Below are 12,749 nucleotides of genomic sequence, written 5' to 3'. Positions count from 1 at the left end.
AGTATGAGTGGCTGGAGTGGATGATTTTATAGACTTTCACCACCATCACTGTTGTAGACAGCCTGAAACAGCCTCTGAACTGATATCCAGAGAGGGACCCCCAGCTACACCTGTTGATATCACATCAAAACCCTTATTGAAGTTAATTTTACCCAGGATCGAGGTTACTTTGATCAGATGGGCAAATTTTGATGTCTAGATGCAGCTTGCCTACGATTTCCTGTCTTTAGAACTCAGAGTGACTCAAATTTAACACATCCTCATTTATTAGTCATTTTCATCCAGCAAGAATTTGGAATGGTTAGTCTACTTACATCTAATGGAACTGTTGCAGAAGTCTCTGTTTTAGCTTACCAGGAGGCTGCATTTCTTGTACCAGAACTTGTTTTTGTACATGATCTAGATAATCTGTACTGGAGAGTTTTGCTACTGAGTTCAAGTCCCAGGTAAAATGAGACACTAATCCAAAATAAGAGTTTTTCCTGGTCTCACTTCTATTGTTGCAACATATGCAAGAGTTCTGACAGAATTCTCTTACTAGGGCCAAAATAAACACCGCCGTAAGGAAAAAAATGTTATTCCAGCTTTTCTCTCTTCCTTAGTAGATTGCTTCAACAACACCTAGGACTTGCACATACCTAGTGTCATATCTCTAGACTTTGAGATAAGCAGTGTCAAGTACAGCCTTGTTCATGTCTTTCCCCAGTGAACTGATGATATCAAGGTTGCACAGCAGACCAAACTAAACTGTATCTAAGAGCTGCCTTTGTATAGAAGTAGTCCCTCTGAATCAAAGACATTTGATTCCTTGAATTTTTGTCTGTAAAAAGTTAGAATTCCTGGTAGCAGTTGCACCAACAAAAAGCGTTTCATAAGGCTCTGCTCTTGAAAGATGTGAACATTAATTCTCTTTACTTAAGATGACCATAGCCATTTGGACTTCAGGGTCATTTTTCACTGGGTGGAAATTTTCTGTCTTAATATTTCTTCCATTAGTTAGCCCAGCCTCAGTATTCCAAAGAAGAAAATACAACAAATAACACTCAACACATTTAATCATGTGTCATGGTAGGCAGAAGAAACATCACAGTGTAAAGATGTCATCTGGTTTTCCTCCCTGTTTTTCTTAAATAAAGCACTTCTGCAGGAAAGTGAATGTCAAGCATAAAATATACATTGGCACAAAGATGTTCCAGGTGGTGGTACCAAATTAATTTTGGGGAGGAAAGAGCAATTGTTTTGGCTATTTAACCTTTCCTTTTATCCACTAACAGTTCTGTGTGATGCATCCCAATTATCAAGATAAACCTTATAAAAATATTACCTAATTATTTCCTTTTGAGAATAACTTGTCCCATTTCATATGCAAGATAAGTTGTTGGAATACCAATTGAATGATCTTTTTAGTGTCCACATATATAATTATGTAGTGAAATAAAGCAATTCTGTTAAGATGGCTATATTTAAGTTAGAAGAATTAAGTACAGGAATTCCTCTAACACTTGAGCTAACACAGGCTTCAGGACAAATTACAGCAGACCATAAAATCTACAGGAAATTATGGCTTTCTCTAACAATCTCCAGAAGGCCATTCCAAGACTTCAGGCCTTATGGCCAAGTCTTGGATGACTCTGTCTTGGAAAAAATATTACTGGTTAACAGATTTTCTGTTCTTCATGTTAGCAAGTTAATTTAAATGGACTAAAGGTATGCTTACAGCACTTTCTTCCAAGTTGAACAGTTTCCTGGAAAACGCTTTTGATTGTATTTTGATTTCATAAACATTAACATATCCTGATTTTTATTTATTTATTTTAACAGCTGCTTATTCTTGCCAAGTTTGGCCCCCCATAATGCACCTACAAATAATGCTGTCACAACTGGACTTATTGATGGTGCTGTACTCAGTGGAATTGGAATCGGTAGGTACTTAAGTATATCTGTTTATGGTAGTTTATTGTTAAGTTTTACTTTGCTTAAAGCCATATACAGACATTCCATTTATGCTAGGAGAAGAACAGATATTCAAGAGATTTCTTATGAAAGAGAACAGGCTCTTCTGCAAGAAGTTAGATTGAATACTTATGAGGAAGATTTTGCTCTTCCCAATCTAACTTGAAGGCCTGCACACTTCTCTTGGATATTGACAAGCACCCAATATCCTACAAGCCTCTTCTGTGGGGACAACTGTCTGGGAATGGATTTCCCCATCAGCAGAATGGACCCCCTTTGCTGTGAATCAACTGATTGGTGACAGAGGACATTCTTCTGCAGCAGGAACCATCCCACAAAGGGTTCCTGCCACAGCAGAATGTTGCTGCCTCCCTCCCACTGCTCTGGGCTGACCCAGAGAAGTGCAAGGCAAGGCAGACTGCTGTCCTGTGACAGCAGAATACCCTCTCCCTTGCATGGAAAAAGCAGAGGCTCTTTTCCTGTGGCATGAACCATGAAGATTCCCACCATGGGAGAATGCCCCCCCCCATGCAAATCAGCTGATTTGGGGTGGTGGAAATGTACTTTTTTGGGGCTGGAACCCTCCGGAAGCTGTCTGGGGCAACTGCTGCTTTACAGCTGCTGACAACTGCCAGGCAAGGGAGAATGCAGGTTGTCAATTAATGGGTTTCCCAAGGCCCAGGGTGGCAAGGGAGAAGCCCTCTAGTACCCACTAGCTACAGAACTTGTCTGTGAGGCTCTCTAGCTATCATCGTCAGTGGCAATCCCTCATGGCTGAGGATGATTGCTCCCATGGGTCAAATTAAAGAGTAGTAAATGAGTTCATTGATGGCTAAGAAGGCTGATCATAGAGCCACAGACTCTCTGGCATTTGCCACAAGTGGTGGTAAAAGATCACAGATTTCTTGGTGTGGTTTCCTTTCCTTCCATTTCTGTCATTTTTCTGCCTCCAAAGCAAGACAGTTTTCCTCCAAAGTAAGATGTACCTTCTCTCACAAGGCATTACCATGTAGCCATGTCTCGGGCTAGTTTTTCCCAATTTGTAGTATCAATACCATGCTACTTAATGTTCACCTTGAGGCTGTCCTTGAAGTGTTTTCTCTGGCCCCTGCATGTCCTTTGTCCTTGTCTGAGTTGGGAGTATAACAGTTGTATTGGTAAACATACATCAGGCATGTGCACACAGTGTCCTGTCCACCCCAGCTGATGTTGAATAATCAACACTTCCATACTGCTGGTGGTGGCATCGGTAAGGACATTGGCATTTGTGTGATGATCTTCCCACCCTTATGCCAAGGGTCTTCTGGAGGTAGCATGGGTGATGGTGTTCCAGGCTTTTCAGGCTGTCCCTCTAAGCCACCTAAGCTTCAAAGCCATAAAGAAGAGTTAGGATTACTACAGCTGTGGAAGAAATCAAACTTCATATTGTGGTTGAATCAGAACTGACAGAGCCAGCTTTTCTTTGTTTAGGGCTATACTGTGATGACAGGGAGAATTCCTTACAGCAAGGAGAATCACCCTTGTCTGTTTCAAAGGATTTCTCAAACTCTCTTAAGTTTACAAGCATATTTATACTTAAGACAGAAGGAGGAAAAAATACGACCTTGGACAGTAAATTACTGATCATTAACACACACGCAGACATACAGGCTGTTTACTTAAAGAAGAGTGAAACATTGTGCTTATAGAAACAGTTATCAGTTTCTGGTTTCTCAGAAAGAAAAATAAACTTAACATCCGTGCACAGGGTGATATATCATAGACAAAAAAAAAAAAGCATTGTAGAATTTGTTATCTCAAAATATTTAACCGAAATAAGCAGTATCAGCACTTCTGGTCTCTGTCTGGTTTTTTTCTAGTCAAATAGGTCAGAAGCCCAATTCAATTATTCCTATGCAGCTTTTTACAGTAGGAGTTTAGTTCGAGACCTGATGTTGTAATCATTGAATACATGATGATTCAGTCTTGCAAAGGCAGAGTTGGCACACCTGATCCTATGCTAGATCTCCTTGTCGTTCTTGGCCTTTGATTGATGGCTGCTGAGGTACAGAAAGTGTTCAGCATTCTCCAGCTCCTGTCTGTTAATGAGGATCTTTGCCAGGGGAATTGATTGACCTGGAGCAGGCTGGTGAAGCACCTTTGTTTTTCCAATAATAAGGGTCAGGCCCAGGCACTGCTATGCTTGAGAAGGGCCATTTTTAGGTGTTCCTTCACATGTGCAACAAGAGCACAATCATCGGTGTATAGAATTTCCAAAACTGAGGCTGAAGTAACTTTGGTATTGGCACGGAGGCAGGAGAAATTAAAAAGGTTCCCATCCATCCTGTACTCAGTGCTGATGCCATGTGGCACATGATCACAGATGAGCATCTTGATGACTACAGGAAAGGTGGAAAACAGAACTGGTGTGATTGCTCAGCCCTGCTTGATTCCAGTTTGAATGGATAAGGGTTCTGTAGCAGAGCCACTGCATAGGTTGGAGGCAGTCATCTCATCATGAAGTAGTCTTAGAATGTCATAAATTTCCCTGGGGAGTCAAATTTTGGTAAGATCTTCCATAGAGCCTCAGGGTTAAGAGTCAAGGGCTTTGGTTAAATCAGTACTGTCAAAGGTCATATACAGTTCCTGGTGTTGTTCTTGGCACTTTTCCTCGATGTGCTGGCCCACAAAAATCATGTCCATAGTGCCACTTGATGGTCTGAAGCTGCATTGAGACTTGAAGGATTTCCTCAGCAAGAGGGAGCAATTGGTTCAGCAGAATTTGAGCAAGGATCTTTCCAGCGATAGAAAGGAGGGCAATACCTCAGTAATATTCACAGTCAGATTTACCTCCTTTTATAAAAATGGTGACAATATTGGTATTCGTTAGGTCAGTGAAAATTTCCTGTGTTCCAGATTGTGAGAGCTTGTTGTAGTTTTCCCACCTACTTCGTAGATCTCAACTAGTATATCATCGGGGCCAGATGCTTTATTATTGTTCATCTATCTTACTGCCTGGTGGACTTCTTCAGAGGTAGATGGACTGGCAAATACTTCCCTTACTGGATGCTGCAGGAAGGATTCGATGGTTTCATCAGTCACCATCAATTCTTGGTTCAGGAGATTTTGGTAGTGCTCCTTCCAATGGTTTTTAATGGACTTGTTGTCTTTGAGGAGTGTGCTACCATCTTCAGGTCTAAGCAGTGCGAGCCCACAAGAACTTGGTTTGTGCACAGCCTTGATTGCACCGAAGAAGATCCACATGTCATGATTGTCAACAAATTGTTGGATTTCTTTCACTTTCCCTGCCCACCGTTTGTTTTTGATTTCTCAAATCTTCCTCTGGGTTTCGTTTTCAAGCTGTCGAAAAGTTCCATACTTCTGACTGGATATAGGAGAGTTTTGCCAGTGACAGAAAGCCTTTTCTCTTCTGATTTTAGAAGGGCTTTGACTGTTGTTCTCATCAAACCAGTCCTGAAGGCTTTATCACCTGATGACAGTTGATTTTCTGCAAGTGTCATGGATGGCCAGACTACCTTAACACAAGTGTTACCATTTTCAACCTAAGATTGGTGAATTTCTTGCCGAGATATGTTTGGAGGGCTTTGTGGTGTCTAGGGATCTGAAGGCATTTGATGTTGTACTGTTGCCAGGCTGATTTGGCTTGCTTTCGATGTTTCAACATAACCCTAATGGACATGATTGCTCTTACTAAGTGATGATCAGTTCAGCAGTCATTGGCTCCTCATAACACATGTGATACGAAAGTCTTTTAGATCATGCTTTTATGATGACATAGTTGGGAGGTGCCATTATTTGGAGCAAGGGTACCAACATTGCCATGTTGTTTTGTACCTGTCATGTTGTCTGAAGATAGTGTTAGTATTGACATGGTCATGCTCTGCATATTTGCTGAGTAAGAAGATGCCACTGGAATTGTTCTTGCCCTTCCTTCCTTCCTTCTGCTTTGGATGCACCGGACCAGGCTCGCTTGGAGCTGTGTGGGGCGATCCCGAGCGTAAGACTCCCCAGCTTCCTATCTCTTTCCTTTTCTCACTTCCACCTGTCTAAAGGTCTCTAGCCTCTGTTTATCTTGCTTTTTGATTCTTTTCTTGCTTATTTGTAGCTTTTTTCCCCCCTTTTTCTCTCCTCTTTGTCCCATCCCCCCATACTTCTGGTCTCTTTGTCTTCGCAGCCTTCTTTTTTACTGTCTCTTTCTCGCTCTTTCTCTCCTTTTCTTTTCTGCTTGCTTGTAGCGGGGAGTTATCTTCCATTAGCTTGCCTTCTGCGGGGTGCTCTAAATTACCCCTTCCCCCCCCTTTTGTTTTTCTCTTTTTTTTTTTTTTTGCTTTTTCAAACCCCAGCCGCTTTTTTTTTTCTCCACCCCCTTCCCTCCTCTCATCTAGATAAGTGTCTGCTTTCCCAGACACTTATCTTTTTTAGTTACTATAAACTTTTTTTGTTGTTGCTTTGCTTAGTTAGAGTTGGGAATTAACCCTGTCCTATCAAGAATGGCTGCTCCTACAGCCAGCAGCTGGCACGAGGATGCCTCCCAGAACCTCCCCATTACCTATGGGTTGAGGGTGCAGTCCCCTCCCTTTGTTGGGGTTGAGGTCTGCGTGGATGCTCTGGCTAGTCTCTTGGGACAGCAGACCATCCGTTACGCAGGTCGTGTCAACATGGTCCCAATGATCTACCTGAGCGACCCCACCCTAGTCCATAGGGTGTGCGTACAGGGCCTGGACATTGCGGGCGCACATTATTTTGTCACCCCCCTAGACACCCTAAAGGTGAGGGTGGTGATTTCTAATGTGCCCCCGCACGTGACCGATCGAGACCTGGCCAGGGTACTCGAGCCCTATGGGGGGCTTATGAGTCCCATTTGCCAGTTGACCATAGGAAGTAAAAACCCCAAACTGAGGCATGTCCTGTCTTTTCGAAGGCAGGTTTTCATGCTCTTTAGGGAGGGCTCACGGTCTCTGCCTCAGTCCTTGAGCCTCTTGTCCAACGGGCAGAGGTATGTGATTTATTTCTCTTGTGGGCACTGAGCTGCTAGGTGGGAAGAGCTTCCGCACTGAAAACATGTGGTCTCCCCACAAGAGAAATAAATCACATACCTCCGCCCGTTGGACAAGAGGCTCAAGGACTGAGGCAGAGACGGGGGGTCTCAGGCCTCCTGCAAGTTGCTCTCCACCACGGCTTTGGCTGAGGTGGCTGGCTCTGGGGAGACAGGCCAGACACAGTCTGGCCCATCCTCTGTAAAGTGAAAGGGACCCCTCAGGACTCCCCATTCCCACTGAGGCCTTCCTCAGCTGGTGCTGGGGAGGTCCCTGCTGGAGAGCCCGGCCCTGCTCCGGCTGTCATGTCAGCGACCCTGCTGACCGGGGATGAGGGCAGTTTGGACGTGGGGGAGGCGAAGACAGGGGTCCTTAACGCGTCACCCATCTCCCAGCTCTCAGAGACGGGGCAAGAAGACGTATGCACAATGTGTCGCTTCTGGAGGTCTGACCCAGGGAGCAGCAGAGGAGTCTGCTGACCTCTTGGTCACGTCCCAGGCCACTGAATTAGATGAGGAGGCTTGTGAGATGGAAATCCAGCTTTCTGAGTGTCGCAAGAGACCTCGAGAGTGGGATGACCTCTCCCCCCACAAGAAGGCGGGGCTTGCTCTTCAAGAGCCAGACCTCGACCTAGACGATCAGAGGAGGTTGATGAGCTTGGATATTGAGGGTGTGGATGCAGCGGTCCCAGCCAGTGTGCGGCCTCGCTGCTCCTCTGTGGGAAATGTGCAGCCCATGTTGGCAGACCCCCCCTGGGTCGGTCCTGACTATGGGGGGGCTCTTGACCTTTCTAAAGCAAACGAAAGGACAAAAGAACATAGCATCACCCAATGGTGCGCGGACCCTAAAGTGTTCATCAAGGCTGCCAGGGCTGCGGCCAAGCTCACGCAGCAAGATCTGGGCACTAGGCAGATGGGCTATCATCTGGAGAAGCTCGCCTAGCGGGTGAGAGATGAAGCTCGCCTGGCGGGGTCCCTGGACTAGAGTAGGGCATGATAGGCTTTTTCTTTTCGACCTGTCTCTGCCTTTGCTCGGCTCTTGGGGGCTTGCTTTTTTATCTACGCCTTACCTTGCCCTTCCTCTCCCATACTCACACCCATGGCAGCCACAACTAACTGGCACTTTCAACATCAACGGCTGTCGAGATCTGGTGAAGCGAGAGGCCGTCCTGGAGCTCCTGCACCAGAAGCGGCTGGCTGTCGCCTTTCTCCAGGAGACGCACTCCAACAGGCACAACCAGTTGGATTGGCACGCTGCCTGGCAAGGCCAGGTGTTCTTGAGTCATGGCACCAACACTTAGCGCCGGGGTCGTGACTCTCCTATCGTCACAACTACAGCATGACACGGCGGTGGCACGAGAGGTTGTCCCCAGCCGCCTGTTGGTGGTCCGTGTCACCCTGCGCAACACCATCTGCTGCTCGTCATCATCTATGCACCTTCTGATGGCCAGGAGAGGGTCACTTTCTTTGAGACCTTGGCCGGCCTTTTGCACGATGTCAGCGAGGATGATGACCTGCTTCTTGTAGGTGGGGACTTTAATTGTACCATTGATACCCTGTTTGACCGTACGGGGCCTGAGCCTCACCTGCCCTCAGCCCGCAAGCTGCAGTCCATCTTGGAGACTGCAGGCCTCGTCGATGTCTGGTGAGCCCTGCACCCCGACGCGCACCAGTACACCTGAGTCAGGATGAGTGCCAGGGGTCTCGCTATGACCTGCCTCGACCGCCTTTATGTCACCAGGCACCACCTGCCACTCCTACGCAGCAGCCGCATCATTCCCTCGGGCCTGTCAGACCACGGCCTGGGTTTTTGTGAACTGAGCCTGCCAGGGAGAACCTGCGCACAAGCGCCTTATTAGTGCTTAAACGTTAGCCTGCTTCAAGACGCTTAGTTCCGGGACTGCTTTGCCAAATTTTGGCGGGGCTGGGAGGCCACAAGACCGAATTACTCCTCCTGGAAGCTATGGTGGGATGTGGGCAAGGTGCAGATCCGGGCCTTTTGCCAGCAGTACACTCAGCTGGCCACAAACGAACTGCGCCTCCGTATCAGAGAGCTGGAGGAGGACGTGGTAAAGCTCGAGGCTGCCCTGCTGGCAGCTGGCAGTGATGCGGTGCTGTGCGAGAGCCTCCGGTTCTGGAAGAAGTGCCTGCGTGACTTGATGGAGAGTGTGGCCCGTGGAGCGAGGATCCGCGCCCACTGCCAAGAGCTGGCTGAAACGGATGCCCCGACCCGCTTCTTTTTCAACCTGGAGCGACGGCGGGCAGTGAGCAAAGTCTTAGATCACCTCAAGACCTCTGAGGGCCAGGTCATTACTGACCCAGGTGAAGTACGTGAACATGTTGTTGCTTTCTATCGTGACCTGTTTGCAGCTGAGCCATCCTGCCCTGACGCCGCATGGGAACTCCATGCGGGCCTGCCGCGCCTTGGTGCCCCAGAAGCCGGCGAGCTTGAGCAGGAGTTGTCTCTGGCGGAGCTGGCAGCGGCCGCAGCTGGCCTCGCCTCCGGCAAAGCCCCAGGCCTTGACGGGTTACCTGTGGAGTTCTACAAGGCTTTCTGGCCTCTTCTTGGCCCCTGCCTCCTGTGCGTTTTCCAGGAGAGTCTTGTCGATCAGTTGCCGCCGTGCAGTGCTCACGCTGCCCAAGAAAGGAGACTTTGGCTGCATTAAGAACTGGCGGCCGGTCTCCCTGCTGTGCGCGGATTACAAGATCCTGGCCAAAGCGCTGGCCACCCGCCTCCGCACTATCGTGGCCTCCATCACTGGGCCTGAGCAGAGCTACTGCGTGCCGGGTAGAACCATCCAAGACAACCTGTTTCTGCTGCACGACCTACTTACAGCTAGTGAACTCTTTGGCCTGGACGTTGGCCTTATCTCTCTGGATCAGGAGAAAGCCTTTGACCGGGTGGAGCATGCCTACCTCTTTCAGACCCTGGAGGCCTTTGGCTTTGGGCCCCTTTTCACCGGCGCCGTCTGGGTCTTGTATCGAGACACTTCCAGCCTGCTCAAGGTGAACGGGGTGCTCAGTGCCCCATTCCCCGCACGCAGAGGCATCTGTCAGGGCTGCCTCCTGTCGGGCATGCTCTATGCCCTGGCCATTGAGCCACTGCTGCATGCTCTGCGGCGCCACCTGAGCAGTGTGGCCTTGCCACCAGCCGTGGGCCCTTCCGTTGCCCCTCCGCTGCGGCTCTCAGCATACGCAGATGACATGACCATCTTCCTTAACGCGCAGGAAGACGTGGAGGTCCTGCCAGCGAGCCTATGAACACGCCTCTTCGGCCCATATCAACTGGGCCAAGAGTGATACCCTGCTGCTTGGAGAGTGGATTGGCATGACCCCCCCGGCCTTGCCCAGGGGCCTCACCTGGCTCCGTGAGGGCCTTAAAATCCTGGGCATGTTCCTGGGGCCACCAAACTTCATGATGCACAACTGGGACAGCCTCGAGGAAGGAGTGAAGACCCGCCTACAGAGGTGGCACTGGCGCCTACCCAGCCTCTCCTACCGTGGACGCGTCCTCATCGTGAACAACCTAGTGGCGGTGACCCTGTAGCATTGGTGCGCCGTACTCGATCCGCCGGAGGACCTGCTCGAGAGACTTCAGCACCTCCTGGTTGACTTCTTCTGGGACGGGCGCCACTGGCTCCCACGACCTGTCCTTTACCTACCTGTGACTGAGGGGGGCCAGAGTTTGGTTGAACTGGCGAGCAGGGTGGTCGCCTTCTGCCTCCAGGCCCTCCAGCGACTCCTGTACAGTGAGGAGCGCCCACCTTGGCAACACCTGGCATGCTGGTTTCTGCAGAGGGTGGGGGCCCTCGGGTTTGACCGGGAGCTCTTCCTGGTGGACCTTACGCTTTTGAACTGGGTGGTGCTTCCAGCCTTTTACCGTAGCGTGGTATGAGCCTGGCAAGTCACTTTCCACCTCCAGTTCCCGCAGTTGCTGGGGGAACCCCTGGTGCAAAACCCAGCGCTGAGGCGCCCCGTGCCAAGCCTGGCCTCTGCCAGTCTCACGCCCACTCTCATTCAGGCGCATGTTCTCCGCCTGAGTCACTTTCTTGACCCCGCTCGGTCAGCCTGGCTCTTGCCCGAGGCCTTGAGCAGCCAGCTGGGCATGCACTCCATTCGCAGCGTGGGCCATCTCCTATGTGATGTCCGGGCTGCCCTCCCATTGGAGGCGGCAGCTGCCCTGGAGGACCATCTCCGGGCGGGCCAGGTCCCCTGCACTGAGGATGCCCTGAGTGAGGCTTTCCCTGCTTTACCAGTCACCCCAGCCGTGGCCAACGATCTGGCCGGCAGCCCTGGCACCCTGCTGACGCTCCCTGTGCCTCCTGCCAGTGATACGGGTTGTCCTTTTGCTTTTTTGTCGCGTAGAGGTTTATACGCCTGGGTGGTTCATGTCCGCCACGCCCAAGTGCTGGCGGGCCGCCCCAATACACCGTGGTGAAGGCGCCTGGGGCTGCCAGATTCCCCACCAGCCCACCCGGCGTGGCGCACATTGTATAAGCTGCCAATCGCCAAGAAGGCTGGCGACCTGCAGTGGTGGTTGCTGCACAGCATCCTAGCCATTGGCACGTTTGCCATCCCACTTGGACCCAGCCGCCTCGACAGCCTGTCTCTTCTGCCCGGGAGGTGTTGAGGAGACCCTTTTTCACGCTTTTCTGGACTGTCCCCGCCTGCAGCCGCTCTATGTCGCCCTCGGCCCGCTGCTGCAGGCTCTGGGGAGGAGCTTTTTGGAGACCACCTATGTGTGCTCCTACCCATACCGGGCGGCTGAGAAGGGCCCCATCTGCCTGGCCAACTTTGTACTGGGTCAGGCCAAGTTGGCCGTCCCCAAGAGCCCCCGGAACCGGCTTGCCAGGACTGGCTCAGATGATGCCCTGCAGCTTTTCCGCCTCCTGGTGCAGGCGTGCCTCTCACTGGAGTTTGAGCACACTGTGCTCTGGCGAGCGGTGCCCGCCTTTGAGACGCGCTGGGCCCCTGAGGGAGCGCAGTGCCAGGTGGAGGACAGCCATCTCAAATACGCGTTCTGATGTCATGACCGGTCTGGGCGACCAGGCTGGCTTGGTGTCGAAATGCAACTTCTAGCTCGTGCCGCATCCTGGGCCCTCACCAGGCTGCTTTTTTGCTTTCTTTTTGTGTGGAAGTTGAAGGTTTTGTTACGTGTGTGATGGGATGGAGCAGGGTCTGAATTGTTTATGACTGTGTGGCCGGCATGCCGACCGCATAATTAGCATGTAAGACACGACGTGAAATGCAGCGAAGGTGTCTGTCATGGTGTGATGTGTTGGTTGGTTTGGTTTGGTAGTATGTTGTTTGTGTTTTCGCTTTGTAAGCGGCCACCATTGTTGTATACCTGAACCCCTGAATAAAGTAATTAAAAAGTCAAAGTCCTGGCCAGCTGTAACGTCGAAATTGCCAAGGAGTCTGATTGTATCCTCTTTTGGGATGATTGTCAGGATTTCATCATGATCAACATAAAACTGTTCTTTCTTTTCTTCCTCAGCATTGAGGTTTGGGGCATAAGCACTGATGTTGGTAGCAAATGACTTGTTGGTCAGTTTTAGCAGGAGAGTCATGAGGTGCCCATTAATCCCCACAGCTGGCAGTCTGGCTCTTAATGGCAAAAACAACACTGTATTTGCCTGTCGTTTGCAGGTTTTCCTTTCCAGAAGAATGTATAAGCCACCTCTTCTCCCTCAGATAGCATTTATCTGCATGTCTGATCTTGCTGAGACCAGCAATATCAATGTTGTATTGTCTCAGGTGA

The 12,749-nt window shown here is 49.7% G+C and overlaps 1 protein-coding gene across 8 annotated transcripts in view; it reads left to right on the top strand.

Moving 5' to 3' along the window:
• WDFY3 (WD repeat and FYVE domain containing 3) overlaps positions 1-12,749 on the top strand; it is a 370,468-nt gene that overhangs the window by 212,793 nt on the left and 144,926 nt on the right. For all 8 annotated transcript variants that reach the window (XM_090036996.1, XM_090037002.1, XM_090036999.1 and 5 more), the window contains one exon: positions 1,822-1,922. In XM_090036996.1, coding sequence (XP_089893122.1) covers positions 1,822-1,922 — 101 coding nt within the window. The remainder of the gene's footprint in view (positions 1-1,821; positions 1,923-12,749) is intronic.

This window comes from Crocodylus siamensis, chromosome 2 (assembly GCF_052110815.1).
Source record: "Crocodylus siamensis isolate JL-2025a chromosome 2, ASM5211081v1, whole genome shotgun sequence".
In the NCBI taxonomy this organism is placed as follows: domain Eukaryota; kingdom Metazoa; phylum Chordata; order Crocodylia; family Crocodylidae; genus Crocodylus; species Crocodylus siamensis.
The sequence above is the reverse complement of the archived record's forward strand: the minus strand, read 5'-3'. Positions and strand labels throughout refer to the sequence as shown.